At 37.9% G+C, this 24,922-nt stretch overlaps 1 protein-coding gene across 1 annotated transcript in view; it reads left to right on the forward strand.

The window, feature by feature from the left end:
- Positions 1-5,887: 5,887 nt before the first annotated feature.
- R3HCC1L (R3H domain and coiled-coil containing 1 like) overlaps positions 5,888-24,922 on the forward strand; it is a 51,326-nt gene continuing 32,291 nt past the window's right edge. The window contains exons 1-2 of the mRNA XM_079706520.1: positions 5,888-5,997; positions 22,417-24,224. Coding sequence (XP_079562646.1) covers positions 22,431-24,224 — 1,794 coding nt within the window. The 5' untranslated portion in view covers positions 5,888-5,997; positions 22,417-22,430. The remainder of the gene's footprint in view (positions 5,998-22,416; positions 24,225-24,922) is intronic.

Here is a 24,922-nt window from a genome sequence, read left to right on the forward strand (position 1 = left end):
CAGTTATACATATACACATGTTCCCATATCTCTTCCCTCTTGCGTCTCCCTCCCTCCCACCCTCCCTATCCCACCCCTCTAGGTGGTCACAAAGCACCGAGCTGATCTCCCTCTGCTATGCGGCTGCTTCCCACTAGCTATCTGTTCTACGTTTGGTAGTGTATATATGTCCATGCCACTCTCTCACTTTGTCACAGCCTACCCTTCCCCCTCCCCATATCCTCAAGTCCATTCTCTAGTAGGTCTGTGTCTTTATTCCCGTCTTACCCCTAGGTTCTTCATGACCTTTTTTTTTTTTTTCTTAGATCCCATATATATGTGTTAGCATACGGTATTTGTTTTTCTCTTTTTGACTTACTTCACTCTGTATGACAGACTCTAGGTCCATCCACCTCACTACAAATAACTCAATTTCATTTCTTTTTATGGTTGAGTAATATTCTATTGTATATATGTGCCACATCTTCTTTATCCATTCATCCGATGATGGACACTTAGGTTGCTTCCATCTCCTGGCTATTGTAATAGAACTGCAATGAACATTTTGGTACATGACTCTTTTTGAATTATGGTTTTCTCAGGGTATATGCCCAGTAGTGGGATTGCTAGGTCGTATGGTAGTTCTAGTTGTAGTTTTGTAAGGAACCTCCATACTGTTTCCGTAGTGGCTGTATCAATTTACATTCCCACCAGCAGTGCAAGAGGGTTCCCTTTTCTCCACACCCTCTCCAGCATTTATTGTTTCTAGATTTTTTGATGATGGCCATTCTGACTGGTGTGAGATGATATCTCATTGTAGTTTTGATTTGCATTTCTCTAATGATTAATGATGTTGAGCAGCTTTTCATGTGCTTCTTGGCCATCTGTATGTCTTCTTTGGAGAAATGTCTATTTAGGTCTTCTGCCCATTTTTGGATTGGGTTGTTTGTTTTTTTGATATTGAGCTGCATGAGCTTCTTGTAAATTTTGGAGATTGATCCTTTGTCAGTTGCTTCATTTACAAATATTTTCTCCTATTCTGAGGGTTGTCTTTTGGTCTTGTTTCTGGTCCTTTGCTGTGCAAAAACTTTTAAGTTTCATTAGGTCCCATGTGTTTATTTTTGTTTTTATTTCCATGTCTCTAGGAGGTGGGTCAAAAAGGATCTTGCTGTGATTTATGTCATAGAGTGTTCTGCCAATGTTTTCCTCTAAGAGTTTGGTACTGGCACAAAAACAGAAATATAGATCAATGGAACAGGATAGAAAACCCAGAGATAAACCCACGCACATATGGTCACCTTATCTTTGATAAAGGAGGCAAGAATATACAGTGGAGAAAAGACAGCCTCTTCAATAAGTGGTGCTGGGAAAACTGGACAGCTACATGTAAAAGTATGAGATTAGAACACTCCCTAACACCATACACAAAAATAAGCTCAAAATGGATTAAAGACCTAAATGTAAGGCCAGAAAGTATCACTTTAACCAGTTTTAAGTGTACAGTTCAGTGGGATTAAGTGCATTGACATTTTGTTTGTAATTTTGAGGCATCTTTGCAAAAATACTTTGAGATTTTATAAATATCCTGTTACTCCTTGAACTTTTTACTCACTAACTTTAGTATCCATTGGTGATTTCATGATGGTTCCTAAACGGTGATTTTCTAATTCCATCATGTCTTCTACACTTATTTATAATACTTTATTTCATTATTTATTTTGACGCTGTTCCTGATTTGGCCAGTAGGAGCCCCATTCAAGCTGATTCCTGTCTCCTTTTGCCTTGCCCTTGTCATTCTTGGAGCACTTACTCACTTTTTACCACAAGATGTTCTAGGCTTATCTTGCACTCTCCCAGCCTGAGTCCTGCAATAAGTTATTTCCTCAAAAAGCCCTGGTTTGTTTTAGTAGAGAATGGCTCTGTAAGCCAGGATCTGGACTCTAGATGTCCATCGACAGTGCTGCTGGGTGTCAGTATCATTGCTTTTAGGCCCTTTCAGTAGGCATCTAGGAAATAGAAATATGTGATATGTGTGTGTGTCCACACATGCTCATATACATCTTTATCTGTCTACTGAAAGCAATGAGTTTATATTGATACCTCTGATTCCAGTCCAACACGACAGGGTTTATTCATTCTGTATTTATAACTCCCTGTTCCAAGTGAGAAACCTGCCCCCATTATTCATGTTTTTGCTTATTGGCCTAATACTGGAATACCAGAAAATAGTTTAAGAATTGCTAACTCATACCACTACTTAAAAGACACCTAGTAAGTAGAGTTCAATATTTGTTTATAGTTTTTTCCTGTAGCCTATGGGCATATAGTCTAAATCTCCACTGGCCAATAAAGTAGCCACTAACCACATGAATTGAGGTGTGTTGTGAGTGTGAACTGTACACAGTTTGTAAACTTAGTATGAAATAAGAAATGTGAAATACCTCATTAATCTTTAAATAATATGGTAGTTATATGTTGAAATATTTTAGATATATTAGGTAAAATAAATTAATAAAATTAATTTTACCTATTTTTATTAATGTGGCTACTAGAAAATATTAAATTTCATATGTGGCACCCATTGTCTTTCTATTGGACATCACTGAGCAAGAAACCATGTTCAAAAGTTATTTGGATTAGTTTTCTCTCCCCAACATTCTTCCTATAATGTGGTTATGTTAGTTATTTGAAATACAGTTCATTTCTATTGTATTCTAAGTTTTTCTCCCCATCCTAATTGATCTTATTTATTTTTGAGCATGTGAAACATTAATATGGTTCCAAAAGTCAGAATTGTATTAAAAATATATATATATACTCAAAGCATTGTCACCCATTTCTTCTTTCTTTTCACCCTGTTTCCACCCACCCTCTATAGGTAACCAATCTTACCATTCTCTGAATTATCCTTCTTGTGTGTTTTTCCCCCAGGAATGAGGAGATACACGTTTATTTTCTTATTTCTTAACTTTTTACACAAAATTTAGCATACTATAGATAGTCTTTTGTACTTTGCTTTTTTAATTTAACATTTCACTTAAATATATTTTGGAATCCATTACATATCAATTTGTAGAGCTCGCTCTCCCTCCCTCCCTCCCTTTGTCCTTTCCTCCCTCTTAGGGTTGCATAGTACTCTACTGTGAGGCCATTCTCTATGGCGATTTCCAGTATTTTGAATTTATAAACATTGCTGCAGTACTAACCTTGTTTAAATATATTTTTGTACGTTGGAAATGTATGTTTGGGTAAATCCCTAAAATAGGAGAGTTGGGTCAAAAGTTTAAAAGCAAATATAGTTTTCTTAAGTATCGCTAAATCCCTTTCTGTGGGGGTTGTACGAATTTGAATTCCCACCAGCAATGCATGAGTTTTCCCACAGCCTCATCGTCAGAGTATGTTGGTATGCTTTTAAACTTTTGCTAACCTGTTTATGGTTTGAAAGATAGTATCTTGACATAGTTTTAATATTCACTTAGTAGTAGTTAATGATCTTTTCATAGAATATATAAAGGCCATTTTAATATCTTTTTGTGTGAATTGTCTTGTATTTTTAAATTGATTTTTCTATCAGGTTTTTGATGTTTTCTCCCTCAATTTTTAAGTGTCTTTAAAAATATATATATATAAATAAATATATGTATATTAGGTATATTAGCTGTTTATAGTGATATATGTTGCACATATTTTCTCCCAGTTTGTCAGTTGTCTTTTACTCTGTGTGTGTGTGTGTGTGTGTGTGTCTGTGTGTCTGTGCGTCTGTGCATGTGTTTGAGCTTTTATGTGGTCCAATTTTTCAGTCTTTTGTTGCATCTGAATTTTGGGTTGTACTTAGAAAACCTTTCCCTTTACCCAGGGTAAAGAGGAATTCACACACGTTTTCTTCTAGTACTTGTATGGTTTTAGTTGTTACATTTGGATCCCTGATTCATTTGGAATTATTTTAATGCATAATATATGAGTTGCTAATCTTTTTCTAGATGCTAATTAGTTGTTTCAACATATTTTCTTTAAAAAGTACAATCTTGCCCAATATCTTGAGATGCCACCTTTATCCTATATTAAGTTTCCATTGAGTTTATTTCTGGACTTCTGTTCTTTTATACCAGTTTGTCTATTCCTGCATCATTATCACACTTTTAATTATAGAGGCTTGATAGTATATCAAGGGCTAGCTTTAAAATTTTTTATGTTTTATTGGCTATTCTTACAAGTTTATTTTTCTGTTGAATTTTAGTATCAGCTGTCTGTCTCTGTAAAAAAGCTTGCTCATATTCAGATTTTTATTGGGATTACATTAAAGTTATAAATTAATTTAGGAAGAACTGACATCTTTATAATGTTGAGTTTTCCATCCAAGAATGAGGAATATCTTTCCATTTGTTCAAATCTACTTTTTGTCTTTCAGGAATGTTTTAAAGTTTTCTTTATATTGTTTTTGAATACTTCTTGTTAAATTCTCCATTTCTTAAAAACTTATTAATATGGTTTGTAGATTTTTATGCCAATATTTGTAGAACTACATTCTTCTTTTTTTTTTAATAAATTTATTTTACTTATTTTATTTTTGGCTGTGTTGGGTCTTTGTTGCTGCACACGGGCTTTTCTCTGGTTGCGGCGAGTGGGGGCTACTCTTCATTGTGGTGTGCAGGCTTCTCATTGTGGTGGCTTCTCTTGTTGGGAGCACAGGCTCTAGGCGCGCGGGTTTCAATAGTTGTGGCGCACAGGCTTAGTTGTTCAGCGGCATGTGAGATCTTCCCAGACCAGGGCTTGAACCCGTGTCTCCTGCATTGGCAGGCAGATTCTTAACCACTGTGCCACCAGGGAAGCCCCACATTATTCTTTTTAATGTCTGTATTGTTTTCCATAGTATAAATGTACCATAATTTAACCTGGCCCATATAGATGGACATTAAAGTTATTTATAATTTTTCACTATTATAAATAGTTCTGGAATAAGTATCCTGTAGAAATCCATTTATTTCCTTATGACAAATTCTTTGAAGGAGAATTGCCTGGTCCAAAGGTCCTTTGATATATAAAAGATTTTAAAATAATGTTAAAATGCTTTCTACATTAATAAAATGTGTACCTCCATGAACAGTGTGGAGTCCTATTCAGTCTGTACTTACCAAAACAGGACCTTATTGCTCTTTCTTTCATCTTTGCCAGTTTGATGGGTAAAAAAATATATTTATTTTGGATTTCTTTGCTAACTGATGTGATTTATTTTTTCTTTGCTAACTGATAAGGTTTATTTTTTATTCATCCATCTAGCCATCCACTCAGCATATTCTATTTTTTTTTCTTTTTTTTGTGGTACGCAGGCCTCTCACTGTTGTGGCCTCTCCCGTTGTGGAGCACAGGCTCCAGACGTGCAGGCACAGTGGCCATGGCTCACGGGCCCAGCCGCTCCGGGGCATGTGGGATCTTCCTGGACTGGGGCTCGAACTCGTGTCCCCTGCATTGGCAGGCAGACTCTCAACCACTGCGCCACCAGGGAAGCCCCACTGAGCATATTCTTATTGAACATCCACCATGTGCCATCCTAAAAGTTAGAACTATAGTAATGATTAGAAGTTGAACGTCTTTTTGTGTTTTGATCATTTGTATTATTTTCTTATCTCTCTCTCTCTTTTTTTGATGGCAGTTAGTAGATGTTTTGTCCCCCTCAGACTAGTTCTCAGAGGACTGAGAATGAGAGAAGATGACATTTCCTTATTCTGTTTTGTTGTTGAGCTTCTAAAAAGTGTGTGTTTATTTTCAATGCACATTCTATAGTAAAACATTGTGTTAAACTGTTAGTATTCATGAAATGAGATCATGAAAGTTAAATGCACAGACAGGTGTCAAAGAAGTGATAACTACATATTTTTATAAAAATAACTTTTATTACTGTTATTTTCCAGGTGCGGCTGCTATCTGTCAGAAGGGAACTTTTTGTACCATTTGCCTCAGACACGGTCTATCTGCACGTTCTAGAGTTTTATTATTCAAAAAATAAATGTCACTTATTTGGTAAGTCAGTTAACTATACTTATGTATATTTTAGAAATATTGTTTATTTACTCTATTTTTTTGCTTATATTTTGTTTTTTAAGTGTCATTTTATTTTGTAACTCTCATGTAAAACAAGTTTGAAAGTGGCAATATCCTGAAAGACATTCAGGGTCTTTTGAAGATTCTCTTGCTTCTATTTACTGTCTTTCTTAAATTTTGGTTTTCTTGTAGAGAGAACAGGGGCTGGTTAAATATTGGAATTAGTTCTCAAAGGTGAATTACTATCTTTGCTCTTTTCAGTCTCTTTTGACTGTAAGAACTGAGAATTAACATCCTTCCTGTCCAGCTCTAGCTTCCCTGTAGTTCAGATAGGGAGCAGCAAAGATGCAGTTTTATTGTAGGGGTTTGATGAACTGATTCGGGAAGACTAGATGGGCAATTAAATCCTCGGTAAAGCATAATAAAGCAGAATGAGTAATGCTATCAAAGAACTTAGAATTGAAAACTAATTAGATAACTAGTGAAACTGATTTTAATTTTTAAAATATTACTCTGTAGATGTTTATTTTTAATTAATTCTTCTTTCTAAGAAGACTTAAGTTGATATGACCTGTTTTGTGAGAGGTTTTTCTTCCCCACATCCTCTGATGATCTTTTCAGTTGGTTCCAGCTTCTGACTGTCATGTGTAGCCAGTGGCAACCGGGAAGCTGATATCTAGGATGAAGGATTTTTCAGAGGGTCAGTCACAGCATCCGTCAGAAGATGACTGTACTTGTGTGCTGCTGAAGCACATGGCAAAGAATTGGATGGAAACTATAATGAAATGATACTGGTGATTTCCAGAATTTCCTTTTAATGTTGATATTGAGAGCTGAGCTTAAAACAAAGTACTGTCAAATAAAATTTAAGGATGAGGAGCCATAGGCACAGAAAAAAGGGGAAGGAAGATTCTCCTTTGATATGTTTTTTGGTAGCCTCTTTGCTTCTGTTAGCATTGGAAAGCTGACTTCAGATGTTCCTAGATGATGTGCATGGCTCGTGTGAGTAGAGGCATGGGATTTTATTGTACCTGACTCTGAAACGGCCCAGATCTCAGAGCAAACCAAGTGAGTTTTAATCTTGGTTATTTAAAATCTCCTTGTACCTGTCTTATTGGGAGTATTATTTTTTTTAAGAAGAAACTAATTTGCAACTGGCTATAAAGAGCGACATTGTATCTGGGCAAATGCTGTCCTAACACACTGCGCTGTCCCACGGGTAGTTCTCAAGTCCCCAAACACAGTGCTGACAATCTGTGGCAGCCTGTGAGTTGTTGGGCAGCAGTTGGGGAGGATGGACAGCAGAGTGAGGTGGTCGTGTGCAAGTTACAGAGGAGATGGGAAGGGGGAGAGATGAGAGACGAGCAGAGCAACTCAGGTTCTGTGGGCAATTAGAATGGTAGCTGTTCTCCTTGTTAGCTCTGCTGATACAACTGTGAAACGAACAGCTGGAGTTGGTTTTGGTGGGGTAGAAGTAGTGTGTTTCACTTTTCCTTTCAAGCTGTTACTGTTTCATTCTGTCTTCAAAACTGTAAGGTTAGATGTTCTATTGATGAGAGTAGGGATTGGATAGATTGAAAAGTTTAGAAGAGACTAGAAATATCACTTCATGGTAGAAAATGAAACTATAAAAATCAGTGTAATGGGGATGGGTCTTATCTTTTCTAGGAACTGTTGCAATGGTAGTAAGGCCAGTTACCATATCTAGATACAAAATGACTGGGCTTTTATCTCAGACAAATGTATATCCTGTTACTTATTTGTTTATTAGATTTTATACACATATACATGTATCACCAGCTGTTTGTTTCAGAAACACTTGGCCAACTATAGGAGTCTTCATCAGGTATCAAGGCATGAGTTTCTGGGTATTAATTGGATTGTGGAGTAGAATAATGTGGGGCAAGCTTTGGTTCAATTCTTTTCTCTGGTTGTGAGAATGGTTATACACAATAAGTGTATTTGATTGCTCCCCTAGATGTAATGTTTGTTACTGAGTATGGGATTAGACTTGGGGCACATTGTTTTGGAGCCCATCCCTCCTGTTGATCATGTTTCTGGGTTTTGGTTAAATGTCACACTTGCTCATTGATACCATCGGGTTAAGCAAGCATAAGAGAGATGTCAGTGTTAACATTGTGTGCTATCTTATCACCTTTACCTGATGGTACCTTTTAAAAAAGATGACAGGGTAAATGAATGGGCAGATGGTATAAGGGAAGGTATGGAGAACTACAGACACAGTAATAGTATCACTTCTCAGGAATTGTCTGTAGGGTCTAGACTTGACTCTCCATTGCTTGGGGTACTGAATGTCTAAACCTAGTGTTGAAGGCCCTCCAGGCTGAAAACAATCTTTCTGGCAGAATATTCCACACTTTCCTATATTGAACCTTTGGCTCTAGTAGTTTCTATAGCTGTCTCCAAAATAATGCTTTTTTAAAAAAATTTTATTTATTTTATTTACTTATGTTTGGCTGAGTTGGGTCTTCGTTGCTGCACGTAGGCTTTCTCTAGTTTCCGCGAGTGGGGGCTACTCTTTGTTGCGGTGTGCGGGCTTCTCATTGCAGTGGCTTCTCTTGTTGCGGAGCATGGGCTCTAGGCGTGTGGGCTTCAGTAGTTGTGGCATGCAGGCTCAGTAGTTGTGGCGCACGGGCTTAGTTGCTCGGCGGCATGTGGGATCTTCCCAGACCAGGGCTCGAACCCGTAAGCCCTGCATTGGCAGGTGGATTCTTAACCACTGCACCACCAGGGAAGTCCCAAAATAATGCTTTTTGCTTACTGCCCCTTCAAATTGTTCAGGCTCTTCCTTTTACTTGGAATATCTCCCTTCAATTCTCAGTCTACGTACCAGCTTCCAGTTCCTCCTACCTTACGACATCTTCAGCTGTTCCAGGCCCTAAGTGATAGCTCTCTTTTTATCATTTACAACTTTTCTCTTTGTTTGGCAATTATATACTACCTTAAAACAACTTTTTTTGTTTTTTTAAAATTTCTTATCTTCCCAATTAGGTAGAGATAACTTAAAGAGGAGGCTACATTATTCATGTGGTTCAAACCATGTTCTTACCTGTGGTCCAACTTTACAGTTTCCACTGTCCCAGCTTAGGTCTCAGTACAATATGTGCACTTAATAAATATTTGTTTGCTGCAAGAAAATGCCATCACCTGTTGTTAGCTTTTACCAACCTTTAACATTTATCTTGCTTTTTGTATCATAAAAATAATAGATTAGAATACGATTTAGTACCTGAGCCATGTTTGTTCAGTAGATTATTCTACTTTGAAAGCCTTTTGTAGCACTCTGTACAGTCTTCCTGATCCTTAAAGGGGCAGTTCTCTGAAGATATCACTGTACTCTAAGATAATTGTTTGTTATTCTTGAAACTCTAATTAGTAAACTTTCAATCTGTGTATAAGAGAAGCTTTTATTAATTATCTGATGTTTTCTTTGCCTGCTTTAAAATGAAGCTTGCTTCTTTTGGTGTCTCAGTTTCTTAGCCACATTTGGCTTTCACACTTGGTACTGTAGCTACAAAGAGGAAGGAGACATAGAGTTGTTGCAACTATATCTCTAACATAAGTACTCCATCTCCTTTACATTTATTCTCTTTCGTTATTATTGCACTTTGGTATTTCTGTTTTTTAAAACTATGCTATGCTTTGTTTTACCCCATTTTTTAGAAGGCATGTGTTCTAGTCTACTCTAGTAGTTAAGTGCAGGGACTTCGAAATCCTAACCAACACTTGGAAACTGTGTGATCTTAAGTAAGTTTCAGATTTCTCATCTGTAAAATTGAGAAAATAATAGCTACCTCTTAGTATGTACTTGGGGTCAAATGAGATAACATATATAAGACACTTAGCACAGATTAAGCCTAGTAGTCTCTACTTTCAGAATTTACTTAGTGGTTTATTAGCTTTAGTGTGTGAATCCTAAAGGGGAAAAAAATCAAGCTTAATGTATGTCAGGTTTGAGGCACAGCCGTGAAAGCCTTATTCATTTCAACTCTTTTATTGTCAAGTATAGGATATCAATGCAACCCAGGATAGACCCAGGAGAGGAACTAATTTCAAATAAGTCTAGAAGGACAGACCAACCTCCAGATGTATAGTGAGGGAAAGAAATTTTAGGAGGGAGTTTTCCTCTCTCCTCCCTACCACCAGGTATATATACAGAGCAGGTAGCAGACTTTTCTCTCTACATTTCTGTTACATATTATATTGCTGTTGTTCAGTTATATTAAAGCTTTGATCTGACTACCTTTTGAGGTGGTCAGTAGTAGGTGCAAACATTAAATTTGGAACAGTTAAGTTGGTGAACCATGGGGTTACCACATCAGTGGAGTGTGAAAGAGACTAAGCTGTTCCCCAGCCTGTAAAGCATGAAATCAGTTGGTGCCGATGCATGGCGACTGTGGCCAGTGGAGTGTAAAATAAGTTGGGAGCGTGAATTGTGTTATGTTGTAAGAAAAACCTTTTCATGCCATAGTTTGTTTACATATTTTGGGGCCCTCAAGATCCCGTTGGAATCATCTGTCCAGACAATCATCTTTCATTGTCTTGATACTCAGATTTTTTGTGAAATGTTTCTTCCAGTTATGCAAGCTATATTCTTTGTTCAACTTCATGCACAGAGGCGAAGGCTGTAAATGTCTGAAGCAGACTAATATTAAAATACTGTAACTGTTATAGTCTGTTTAAGGTGACATCTGAAAATACCTTCTGCAGCAGGTATTTTATGTAAAAGTTTCTTTTCCTTTTAGATTCAGATTTGAAAGTGCACTCTATATTCTGCTTTGAAGGCTCCTGCAGTCTAGGAACTGTGTTATCAGTCTCACTGGTCATTGTTCCCATGTTCCCATGTGCCTCTGGAGAAAGGGAAGTATGTAGAGGAGGGTAATGTTTTCAAATGGTCAGGGGAGTTGACAGGAAGAAGTACAGAGATTATTCTTACTGGGAGTAGAAGAGAGGGAGTTCCTCTCCTGACACCTGGTGAGGTTCTTCACCATATGGCTTTGAGGATGAGGCAAGGTGAATGAGGAAGTTTCAGAGATAGTAGTAGATTATTATTGTCAGCACTTTTAAGTCTGGAAGGTTATTGGGAGTAGTCATGCCATGAAAGCATTAATGTTTCATTCTTATCCTAGTTGATTTTCCTGTTCTACTGCAGCAGTCTTTGAGCTCTCTTTGGTTGCTATGCATTTATATAGATTCTAAGCAAATTGTTGATATTTATGAAATTAATAGATGATTGTAAGAGATCATCTTGCTGAATATCAGGCAGTCTAGTGTAGTAGTTAAATGCAGGGACTTTGAAATCCTAACCAACACTTAGAAGCTGTGTGATCTTGAGTTATTTAAGCTTCAGATTTCTCATTTGTAAAATTGAGGTAATAATATTTACCTTATAGTATTATAGTTGGAATCAAATGAGAAAGTAGATATATGAAATATGTAGCACGGTCCCTGTCACATCTAAGTCCTCATTGAATGGTAGGTAGCTGTTTAATTTTTCTTTCTCTTCCTCTGCTACTATTATTGGTACTACTCTGCCACTACTTCACTTTCGCTTGTAGAGCCTAAACCTTAGTGGAACAGAAAACGTAATTAGATGTGATTCACAGCAGCAGATTTTGAAAAATATGTCACTGTTCTCTTGCTTAATCTATTGCTTAATAGATCTTTCTTAACCAAATAGAAACTCTATAAAAAAGACTTTTTAATGAAAGGAAAGGATCTTTGTGTTGGCTTGAGATAGCCTTGTAAAAAATTGATTATTCTAAAGTGTATTTGGTTAATGCAAATAAAACAACTTTTCTATGAACTTAGGGAGTATATAGAAATAAAATAAGAGTTTAAAGAATTGTCATTCCTTATTATTCACCAAGCACCAGTTATTTTTTCTGAGGAGGTGCCTTTTTTTGAATTCCTAAGAGAAATGTTTTGTCTGGTCCTAAGAATAGTTGTAGTAGAGTTCTTATCTGATGTTTGAGGACATTTTTGTGGGAATGGGAGGGAAAAGTCATCCTGATCATTTACTAATGAAGATGTGCATTAGTGTGAATAATATATTTGGTTTTGATGTGTATTATGTGATTATTTTTGCAGCACAATTGACTTCCTGATTAAACTTTGCTCAGCTAGTATATCCTGAGTATATATACTAGGTGGAAAACCGGTTAAGGCAGCTACGATGGTGATAAAACTACTTAGTTTAGTTGATGGGAGATCTGGGTTCTGGTCTCACCACTCAAACAGCTACAAGTCTTAAGTAAATTCCTCAAACAGTTTCCTCATCTTTAAAATGAGGAGGTTATACGACATGATTTTCCAGGGTCTTTTTCAGCTAGCTGTAAGGTATAAAGATCTGTATGGAGGTAGCTTGACAATCAGGAAATGCAGCAGTGACACATTTTCACCAACGGAGGGTGAAGTCCAATCAGTCAGCTGTGCTCTGTATTTGACCAGTATGTGACAACCTTGGAAATGAAGAGGACACATTGCTCTTCTATCCATTTAATTTAAGTTGTAGAGCTTCTTGCTGTTCTGATTCTACTTGAATTAGACATCTTTCTGCTTTTTTTTCTTTTCAACCTTCTAGATAAAGAAGGGAGAAGAGAAAGGTAGCGGTTTCTAGTTGTCAGGGATTCATCTGATTTTGTTCTCTAAGGTAGAGAGTGACTCTCAGATGACCCATTGGCAACTTTGATGGGAAGCACAATAGTATGAGTGGCTAAATTTAAATTACTTGTGGACACCTTCCTCCCCACAAACACACAGGCACACATACAAATGACATTCAGTCCTTATTACCCTCACTCCCTCTGAAATCCCAAGGATGAAAGTGGGATGTCTGAGAAATATAATAAAACAAGCACAATACTTTTAATTGAAATCTATGTTCCAGTCTTGCTTTGCTACTTAGTATCTATCTAACCATGCACATTACAAGCTCAGATCCTCAATTTCCTTATTTGAATTCTGACCCATACAATCTTTTTCAATAATGTAATTTAAGATTCTGTAAAAATTCTTTAATGTTTATGTGAAGGACAGTGCTCTTCTTGATAAGACATTATAATTACGCAATATCTTATAAAAATAGCACATGATTTTTTTTCTTTTTCTTTTTGCTAGGAATAGAACTATAGGTGTTGTTAAGGCACAAATATTAAAGTATTAAAGTAAACTACCATTATGGCAAGAAGAACAACAATTGCCACTCCACTGAGACATTTTTCTAACCCCCAAAACAAATACAAACAAATTCTCTGAACATTGGCTCAGAGTGGCAGCGAGTCAGTCAAGAAGGGCAGGACCTGGAGCCAAGCCAAGCTGATTTTGGGTACAGTTGATAGTGAAGCATTTAGAGAAGTCATCTGGGGATGCGTGAGCTTAGAAAGAGAGGGCATGTGGGGTCTAGGAATCTATATCACAAAGCTGGATTCAGAGTCCATTTCTTTAACCACATGAATGGAAGTAACTTTGATATACAGTCTAGTTGTATGAGTCTGAGGGCACAGGATAACATGGAAGGAACAAAGAGGGCATGTAGTCCAAATAAACAAGCTGAGATAAGTGCCTAGAAGGTGACAGACAAGTGGATGCAAAAGTGTGCTTGTGAAAACAGGCAAGGATTAGTACTTATGATTTGATATGTACACAAGAGAGTAGAAGCCAGCCAGGCGAACTAGATAGAAACAGCATTTTAGGATTATGTGCAAAAGACAAAATTTTAATCTATCCTGGTTTTAATCACCCTCCTTGATGTTGGTAGTCATGCCTACTTGGTATATCCAGGGTGCCACACATTTGAGGCTAGTGTTTATATATCACTGACAAACTCTGCAAGGTTTGTATGATTCTAATAGCTTCACACTCCACTGGATACGCATAGTCACAGATCTGCTCACTACAACTGCAGAATTCATTTCACAGAACTGGCTAGTAAAAAATTTGGCAGGCAAGTTAGCTTTTCAAGTGCTCCTAGGAATGGAGCCCAGCTGTTCCCTTTGGGCTTTGAGCTGTTGGAATTCATTGGGTTAGCAGCTAGAAAGAATAGACTGTAACATTTTCAGCCTAGTTCCTGAAGCAAAGCAGAGGTGTTAGAATTTCTTTTCTAAAGGTTTACACTGCAAGTAACTTAACCTGATTGCATGTCTTAATATTACTGGGCTTCTGACCGTTGAAATATGGCTTGGATCGATGGTGGTTTGGAGAAAGTAGAAAGAGGGCTATCCATCATTCAGAGGCTCCATAGAAGCTGCCTGATAATGCTGCTTTCACCAAGCAGCCATCTGTCCATCCATCCATCAGTAGGATGAAATGAGATTTAGCGGAACAGGCAGCCATAACTGTGAGACACTTTCTAACCAACGCTTGCAGCCCTGGCCTTAGTCTGACCACAGAGCACCGCGCTGGGGTCTGGTGGGATGTGACAGCAAGTGCAGTCACATTCCCGCCACTGCCAGCCTAGAGTGTGTTCAGTACGAGGCTGAAGCACAGCCGAATCTCCCATACAAATTTGGCTAAACTTTGGGTGACGAGCAAACAGTAATTCTCTTTCAGGTCCATTCTGTTTTACAAGTGGAGCAGACTCTTTTGATGGAGAATGTTTTGTTTGACTTGGAGAAGAAATAGAATTAAGAGCTGATTTAATTTCTCTGGAATCCTACCACACAGTTTAGCCTTTAACCCATGTTGTATATTGGCAGGTGGCTTTGTAAATGCTAATGAATCAGGAAGACCACCTTTTTCTCAATTGTAAACACTGTGGGTACTCCTGCTGGCAATTCCCAGTTCGTCATGGTAATGAGGGATGAGGCTAAATTAAATTCAGGGATAATTCAATGATCTTATTTTATACAGATTCTTTTTCCTCTAAAATTGAAATTTTTACCTAGGTTGTTAGAGAGCAGAAGTTGCTTATTTCTCTCTACTCTGTATTAGTGGTGCCAATATGAAAGAAAGGAAAATGTGGACAGGAAAAAGGGTAAAAGATCAGAAGCAAGAAGCTGGATTACCCCTAAAATGGACAATCAGACTCTTGAGTATTGAATGTTAACTGTTATCTTCCTGCTTTTCCAGTGCACTGAGACTTCTGAGAGCCTCTTGGTCAGTATAGCTCTGTGCTCATGTTACCTATCCTGGTGGCTTCCCTAGCCATGGCCACGTTCCTTGACTGTTTTCTTGCAGTGGTCACTTTAGACCTCAGCTCTTGCTCTTTGTTCTGAAGCCTTGCTTTTCATTTTAGATTGGGGGAGGGGTCGAGGGAGCCTAATGTACCGGAGATGCCTCGGAAATGAGAGCCTTGGATGAGTTCCTGGGCCTATTGATCCACCGGCAGTTTATGCATCCTGACATTCATAATCTCAGTATGCTGCTGATGTTCCTGATTAATGGGCCTAGGGGCTGTCCATCCGTCACTTCACATTAATTACCGAAGAGGTGTTTTTCCAGTGATTTACCTGACAGCGGGCTGTGATAAATACCCCTAAGCAGAGTGGGCAGTAATTTATCACAGGGCCACCCCACCCCCACCCCCACTTACCCTTCCGCCTAACCACAGGCCAGCATTGGGACCTGACCAAAGAGTGCCCCCTCCCCATAAGCTATCTATCTCCATAATTGCTTGTGGATGCATATTTACTGGGGCATGGGACCTGGCAGATAGCATTCTAGAATTTGTGCTAAAGATGATGAAAAATAAATCTTCCTAGTAGGAAGAGTAGTAACTGGTATGTTTTTTCATGGGGCAGAGAAGTATATGTAAGCTGCCTTTCTGTTACTTTTAAGAAATCTGATGGAAATATTGCCTGCCTACTGCGCATGTCCTGTGATAATTGCTCTGTGAGCTTTAAAGAGGGGAGAAAGCACAGTTTTGTCTTTTTGATGTTTGTAGTCTGTTCAGGGAGAATCTGAAGAAATATGAGAAATTAGAGAACATTTCAAGGCACTAATATAATCTTGGGGGGATTGGGATAGAACTCCAGGGTTCCACTTCCTACTCTGTGGCCTTAGAAAGTGAAATTTAGTTAAATATTTAAATATTTGAGCATTTTTCATGTGTCAGACATTGTATTCAACTCTGGAAATATGAAGATGAATGTGATATAGCAGCACATCTCAGGGAGCAAAGTCTAGTGCCCCTAGCTTTAGTTTCTCAAGCTATAAAGTAAGCTTTTCCAGAACATTGTGCAAGTATTTTAAATTAATTTAAAGTTAATCTGAAATTAAAGGGATTTAAAATTAATTTAAAATTAACTTCCACATTAACTTTCTTCTCTAAATATTTGTTGAGTACCTTTTGTGTTCCTGAGGATACAAGAATTATTTGAGAAACAGTATCTGCCCTCAAGAAACTATTATAGAGTATGAGAATGACATTCATAAGTAAAACAGGAATATAAGGTTGTTTATAATGACAAATGGATACCATAGGTAATGAATGTACATGAATTCACAGAAGGGTGAAATCAGTGTGTCTTCAAATAAAGATATAAGTCTTTTGAATGAATAGTAACTAGGAGTGTTTAAGCTGAGATAATTCATGGAGGATATTTCAGAATTTGGAATGAACAGATCATGAGGCCATTTGGTACAGAATGGAGGATTTGTGTCTGAGAGTGGTAGAAATATGATTGGAACAGCAGATTGACACCAGATCATGGAGAACCTTGAATGCCGGCTAAGTTTAGTGACTCTAGTGAATCACTAAGGTTTTTGTTTTTTTTTTTTGCGGTACACGGGCCTCTCACTGTTGTGGCCTCTCCTGTTGCGGAGCACAGGCTCCGGACGCACAGGCTCAGTGGCCATGGCTCATGGGCCCAGCCGCTCTGCGGCATGTGGGATTCTCCCGGACTGGGGCACGAACCCGTGTCCCCTGCATCGGCAGGTGGACCCTCAACCACTACGCCACCAGGGAAGCCCTCACTAAGGTTTTTGAGCAAGGAATTATGAAAAAAGGTGTTTTAGAAAAAATTATATATTCATGTGCCAATGTCATTTGGAATTGCCAGAGTATCTTAGAACACTCCCTTCTTTTCTAAGGTTGTTCAGAATCAGAATATCCAGATTTATATATCTCCCTGAATGCAATGCAAAGAATTGTGTTTTGGTTATATATGGAGTAAATAATAGAGTTGACAGTCAAAGGAGACCAAGTTTTACAGTTTTTACTCATGCAAAGTTGAGAAGACAATGGAAGTTTTAAGTAATGACTGCACAATTAAATTAGGAAAGACTATAGCCTGAAATCCTAAGAGAGAAATTGATCTTTAGTCATGCTAATATAACATCATTGAGGCTGCACTGCTTACTCACTGTATAAAGTAGGTATATTTTAAAGGCAAGAATCAGAAATTAAAGAGTCAGTGGGGTCAGCTATGTTTTGGTAGGAATTTCTAGAGAATGTGATTATTTTTCATTTAAAAAATTAAGATATAATTTATATAAAGTTCACTTTTCTTAGAGTACATTCTGTGAATTTTGACAAAAGCATAGTCATATAACTCCCACACAGTTAAGATACAGAACAGTTAATCGATCCAAAAAATTCCCTTGTGCCACTTTGTAGTCAACCCCTTACTTGAACCTGAGCTTCTGGCAACTACAGATACATTTTCTGTCCTTAAAGTTTTGCCTTTTCCAGAAGTCATATAAATGGAATTGTACTTCCCTACTGATATATGATGTTGAGCATTTTTTGGTCTTTATATCTTCTTTGGTGAAGCATTGTTCAAATTGTTGTTTGTTTTTGGATATCAGGTTTTAAGAGTTCAGTATGTATTCTGGATAAAAGTTCTTTATCGGATATGCAGTTTGCAAATATTTTCTCTCCGTTTGTGATTTGTCTTTTCATTCTCTTTTAACAGTGTCTTTGAAGAGCAGAAGGTCTTAATTTCGCTGAAGTCCAGTTTATTGATTAATTTTTTTTAATGTTATGAATCATGTTTGTTGTGTTGTATTTAAGAAATCTTTGCTGAACCCAGAGTCACAGAGATTTTTTCTCCTATATTTTCTTCTAGTAGTGTTATAGTTTTAGGTTTGTTTGTTTTTTTGTTTTTGTTTTTGTTTTTTGCGGTACGCGGGCCTCTCACTGTTGTGGCCTCTCCCGTTGTGGAGCACAGGCTCTGGAAGTGCAGGCTCAGCGGCCACGGGCCTAGCCGCTCCGCGGCATGGGGGATCTTCCCCGACCGGGGCACGAACCCGTGTCCCCTGTATCGGCAGGCGGGCTCTCAACCACTGCGCCACCAGGGAAGCCCTAGTTTTAGGTTTTATATTTAGGTCTATAATTCATTTTGAGCTAGTTATTGTATATGGTGTGCCATATGGATAAAATTTATCCTTTTGTTTTTGCTGCATATGAATTTGTAATTAACCTCAGCACCATTTATTGGAAAGACTATCCTTTTTCCATTGAATTACCTCTGTACCTTTGTTGAAAATCAATTGATCATATATGTTTGCGTGTATTTCTGGACTCTTCTCCCGCCCCCACCCATTCTATTGATCTATGTTTCTACCCTTTCTCCAATACTACATTGGCTTGATTACTGTACTTCACAGTAGGTTTGAAACCAGGTAGTATGAATTTTCTAGCCTTGTTCTTTTTTTCAAAATTGTTTTGGCTATTCTAATTCCTTTGCCTCTCTATATCCATTTTAGAATCAGCTTGTTAATTTATCTGATGAGTTCAGAAAAATATGCGATTTTGCACATTGTCCACATTTTATTTTGTTTGTTTTAAAGGTGGGAAAGACACTCTCCAGCTTTCTACATCCTAGGCAGAATCCAGAAGTCCCACTTAACTTACTTGAGGATGTGATTTTGATGATTTTGATATGGTATTTTTGTTGATAAGAATACCATTTAAATTTGTCCCTTTCAGTTTCTATCCCCAAATTATTTTTGCTCATGTGTTCATTCATTCATTCAGAAAAAAATAAGTCTATGCTATGTGCCCAGTGTTGGGTTACAGTGATAAGCATGAAGATATGGCCCCTCCTCTAATGAGCATATAGTTCAGTGGGGGAAGACCAGATAATTTAAAGAAGTAATTATAATAAAATATAAGAGCTGAAATAGAAGAAGTATATGGCAGAGGCACCTACTCTAATCTAGAATGATTAGATAACACTCTCAGAGAAAGGGCTATGATGGAGACTTACAGGTTATATTGAAATTAGTTAGGTGAAGGAGATTAGGAGGCTGTAAGGGAGTAGACTAGGCAGAGGAAAGAGACTCTGTAGGAGCTAAAATGAAAAAAAAAATCCACAAAGCAAACAACATGGAGAATTCAAGAATCTGAGAGAAGTTCGCTGTGATCTTATAGCATATAAGGACAAAAGTGACAAAAGATAAGAGAAATTGATTGGAGCTAGGTTAGAAAGAGTCTTGTAAGCCATGTTTAAAAAGTTGATTTTCTCATAAGAATGATGGGAAGGTAGTGAAAGGTTTTAGGGAGGGGGATGTCTGAGTGGCTAATTGTTTTAAAAGAGTCATTCTAGATGCAAGGTGAGGAATGAGCAGACAGGAAGCTAAACAGAGACCAGTTTTTTTTGTTTGTTTGTTTTGTTTTTTGCGGTACGCGGGCCTCTCACTGCTGTGGCCTCTCCCGTTGCGGAGCACAGGCTCCGGATGCGCAGGCTCCGGATGCGCAGGCTCAGCGGCCATGGCTCACGGGCCTAGTCGCTCCGCGGCATGTGGGATCTTCCCGGACCGGGGCACGATCCCGTGTCCCCTGCATCGGCAGGTGAACTCTCAACCACTGTGCCACTAGGGAAGCCCCAAGAAGGTTGAGTTTTAAAAGCCATTTGCTATAGCACAAAATAATTCTAAATTTGAAGCCTTTGATATATGTCTGTTGTGTATTACAAATAGAATCATAATTTAGAGTTTGAAGAACACTTAAAATTAATCCAGACCAATCTGCCTTACAGATAGAAATTCTTTCTCTAGTATTAGTCCATCGTCTAGATTGTATTTAAATTATTCTAGAGACAGAATACCTGATAATGGCGTTGGAGAACTCTAAAAGTAGAGTTCTTTTTTATATTGAGGTGAACTTTGTTTTCTTTTAATTTCTACCAGTTGGTTCTAGTAACTGACTTCTGAAGAAATATGGAAGCAACCAATCCTGTAGAGCAACCAATCTTCAGGTATAAAGGTAGCTGGGATGTTTCCATTTAGACCTTTTTGGGTAAGGAGTATACCTTTAGTTCCTTTAACCATACCTTGTGTTGTATATTTTCTAGACTTTGTAATCTAAGACTGTTGCCTTTCTAAACATCCACATCACTATCTTTGGCTTTTATTGACTTTGTAGATGAAGTAAAAGCCTTCAGATTTTTTTTTTTCTGTGCAAATTATACATTTTATTCTGTGTTGCTTGATTCTTTTTTTTTTCTGTTAACCCAAAGCAGGTCTTTGTATTTATTCATTCTTAGTCTTCATATTGCTCTCAGCACAGCATTCCAGATTATATAAATGATATTAAATTGTAATTTTATCATTTTTGTTATTTATTAATCCTGTCGATTTTGTGTCGGTTCACATTTGATAAATACTCAGTGTTCATTGTTTGCATCCAAATTATTGTTTAAAATGTTGAATTTTAAAGGGCAATGGGGACATAGTTCTCCATTACATAACCCTCTCTAATTTTGCTTCTACCCATTATCATTACTTTTTTTGTGTGTGTGTGTGGTACGCGGGCTTCTCACTGCTGTGGCCTCTCCCGTTGCGGAGCACAGGCTCCGGATGCGCAGGCTCAGCGGCCATGGCTCACGGGCCCAGCCGCTCCGCGGCATGTGGGATCCTCCCAGACCGGGGCACGAGCCTGCGTCCCCTGCATCGGCAGGCGGACTCGCAACCACTGCGCCACCAGGGAAGCCCCGTATCATTACTTTTTATTGTGAGTCCACCTACCAGTTCTTAGTAGCCCATATTTTACCATCTTACAGTTCATCATGATATATTTTGTCAGATGTTTTGCTACCTGAGATCAAGATACACTGTGTCTATGGCATCCCCTCCAATGAAATATACTTTAGTACTTCTATTTTGAAAAATAAACGTTTTAAAAAGATTTGGCATGGCTAAATGTTGAAGTCATATTCTTCCACAAATGGAAAGATAGAAAATCCATGCAGAATGATGAGCTAGATAATAATTAAGACATCAAAAGAGAAAAGGGACAGGTGGATCACTGGAGACACTTGATGACCAGGGCCATGGTATATCCCTGGGCTGAAAAGAAAATCGCCTGGCCATGGAAGTGGAGCTTCTTCACTGAGGAAGTATTCTGATCAGGTGAAATTTTAGGGATCTGTAATAGAGTGGACAGGATTTGTTAGCCTTTCCCTCTTACTGTCTTTTTCCTTTGAAAGGTATGTGGTGAAATATTAACATTGGGTGCTTCTGAGTGTGTATGGATGTTTCTTTGCTATGTGTAGGACCTTCTTATTCTCTTTGCTCTGGGCAAACTAGTATGTACTTCACAGTATTATTTTGAAGATGAAAAGAATAACTCAGTGTGAGATTGTCTAGTACATTTCCTCATATTTTGTAGATAGTAAATAAAGTTTTATTTAACCTTTGTTAAATTTTTTCTGCTTGTTAAATTCCATCGACCAACCATGGTAGAGGTTGTCAGGGAGTTACCAGTGAGTTGTCCCATCACATTCCTTGGCCTCCACCCTCCTTTATCCTACCCAGACCCATTTTATTGCTACTAGAAGGAAGAAAAATTTATAGTAGGTCACTTGATTAAATAGTGTTAATAGAATGATGACTTTCTCTTTCCCACTACTTGTTTCTTTCCTAAAAATCATAGTTCACAAGCAGTATCTTCTAGAAAGCAGTCCATGATTAGTTGTCTCATTTTCTAGCCCACATTCAAGTTACTCTCATTCATATGTTACTCTTAAAATCATATTTATGTATATATATTTATGTTGAACAAATGTGCTTTTAGGGGTTCTCCTTGAATGTATTCTTCAGTGTAAATTTTGAGCTCCTAAGATGGTTGTGTTTTATGAGTACCTGATAGCCTGTAATCACTTTTCTCATCTGTTTTAATTCAGCTGAAGACAAGGCTACTTGTTAAAAAAAAGTAGAAAAAAGAAAAAAAAAAAAGTAGAGAGGACTTGGAAGGTAGAGGAAAGAGGCTATATGGATAAAATTCATGGGCTCATGAGTTATTTTGGAATTTACTCTCCTTAGTTGCTCACCTGATTGCATTAATTATTTTATGGCAGGTTTTACTTTTTTTTTAACTTGAGGGTTTCTGTAGGATGGATTAGTAGGCCCCCTACCTAGTTTTTAAAAATCTCTTGGCTCAATACATTGTAATTAGTTTTTGGTAATTGAATTATTCTCTCCTTTTTCTTGCAGATTGAGGTGGTGCCATGCAGCAAGAAGCAGAGAGATGCAGAGTTCGAGTCAGGAGGCCTGACATGGCGCTTTATGTACCCAAAGCTCGAAGGGGTATAGTAGTGCACAAATCAGGTGATGAGGGAAAAAGCTGTGGTCCACCTAACTCCATGGTGAAAGAAGAACAAAAGGAAGATTCTTTCTCTCAAAAGGAGATCATTAGAGACAAGCGTGAGGCTCAGAGACTAAGTATTAATCCTGATAAAAAGGAGCACAATCATAGGGAAGGAAAGAAAGCTTCAACAAAATTTAGTAAAGATGCGTGGCTTCAAGAAAGAAATAAAGATAGTGTTTGTACTAAGAGGGCAACCACAGAATCCAAAAAAGTATTATCCCAAGGACATCAGCAAAGAGTCCCAAATCCTGAGATTATACCTATAGTACCTTTACAAAGACATTTTAAACCAAAGAAGGTAGAGTGTTTGGAGGTTGAAACCAGAGATGTGACAGAACAGGATGGGTTGCTTCAATATCAGTCTTGTTCAGAAATCAGTAAGGCTCAGGTTCCAAACAAACCATTCCAAAATGTGGAATTCTGTGATTTCAACAGGCATGAACTAAATGGGGAAACATTTGAAGATAGAAATTTGGAAAGCAGAATGGAAACTGATGCCAGGGTTGCAGAGATACTATCCCAGTTTCCTGGAGATTTTAGTTCTGTGGTGAAACCTGAGAGTATGATTGCACCAGTAAAACCAAGCTCTGATTCTGGAATTGTACAACAAGGCATGCAGACATCGGGTGGAATGCTGAAGCGCAGCAATGGAGGCATCACCACTGATTCTGTTCCTGGAAGTCCAGTTGGTATCATTGATCAGACTTGCATAGACTTGGATGCTGAGAATGTTGGTGATACAGCCAACAGTACAGATTTCATCTTGGGTCAGAAAGGTATAGATTCCATTCCTGAGACTATGGGTCACATCTCTCATCAGATGACTATAGTCAGCAAATTAGAGAGCACAAATGGCATTTTTGATCCATCAATGATTAGAGAATGTGAGGAGAGTGACAGCACTGCTGATGAGTTATGTGTAAAGTGTGAATCTTCTGATACACCTGTCCTTGCTCATGAAACATATACAAATAATGGGTCTAAGAGTGTAGGTGACATTACCAATAAGACATGTATGATGGACATTACAGATATCATATCTGATCAAATAAGTGTAGTTGCTGTTAGAGTAGCTCATGAGACCTGTAGCAACACAAGTAGTTTCTCAGACTATTTAGAAATAAGTGCAGATACATCCCCTCTTCATGTAGCTAAAAGGGGGAATGACACTGAACATTTCAGCAACCTGACTGCTTGCTCAGATATTTATGCTGAGAGTATTTCATCTAGTTTCACAGAGTCGACAGGAAAGTTGATAGAGAGCTTGTCAGATTGTGCTTCCTCCTTACCTGTAAAGAAGATTGCTGGTAGTAATTGTAACACTTTTTTGGACTCTGAGCTCAGTATGTTAAATGGGACAAAAGTATTTTCAGACAGTGCTTTGGGCAGTGATCAAGATTGTACTGGTGATATAACAGAGGCATTGCATGAACTTAAAACTGCTGAAGAGTTGAAAACAAAAGAAGAAGATGGCTCAGAGACTACAGAATTTGGGGTAACCTTTCCTGATATAGAATCAGTATCTGTGGAAACATCCATGGAATCGAAAGCAACTGATATGTCTCACACAGAAGCAAGTGCTGCTACTGAGGAGAGCTGGGAGTCTATGTTTAATGATGATGGTGACTGCCTGGACCCACGTCTTCTACAAGAGGTATGTTTTAGTGGAAATTGGTTGGCTCTTAGGTAGTTCATCAGTTCATAGGGACTAGGATTTGGGGGGTAATTTTGATAGACATATTTGTGCATTCACACACATTACATCCAATGTAACAGTTCTGCAGCAAACTGTTAGGTTGGCCAAAAAGTTCGTTCAGGTCTTTCCATAATATCTTATGGAAAAACCTGAACGAACTTTTTGGCCAACCCAGTAATAGGATTGTAGATTGAGAAAAGAATATCTGATAGATCTTTAAGAAACAAAGCATATGGTGTTGAACTATATGTATTATAACCAAATCCTGAGAGATCTTACTGAATAGGTTAAAGATGAATTTAATGGATTCTGGCTAACTGTTGAGAAAATACAGAGGGAAACTTCTTCCAAAGGGCTTTTCTGTGTTGACAAGATATATTTTACACTGGCCTATTTGAGGGGAGAAGAATAATTTATTATTCATATTTATTTTATTTTTCCAGCAGATGTTGGAATGATGTTAGGCACTATAGAGGGAAGGGAAGGGTGTAATGAAGGTATGATTGTTTTTTAAGGAGTTTGTGCTGAGTTGAAGAGTAAATGATTGTTGAATATGCTGGCTAGTTAGAGTTCATAAATACAAAATGTTGGATTTGAAGGCATCTTAGAAATTATTTAGTTAAATTTTTTCATTTTCTTAGTTTAGACATTCCCTC

The sequence above is a fragment of the Hyperoodon ampullatus genome, assembly GCF_949752795.1.
Source record: "Hyperoodon ampullatus genome assembly, chromosome: 1".
Lineage (NCBI taxonomy): Eukaryota > Metazoa > Chordata > Mammalia > Artiodactyla > Ziphiidae > Hyperoodon > Hyperoodon ampullatus.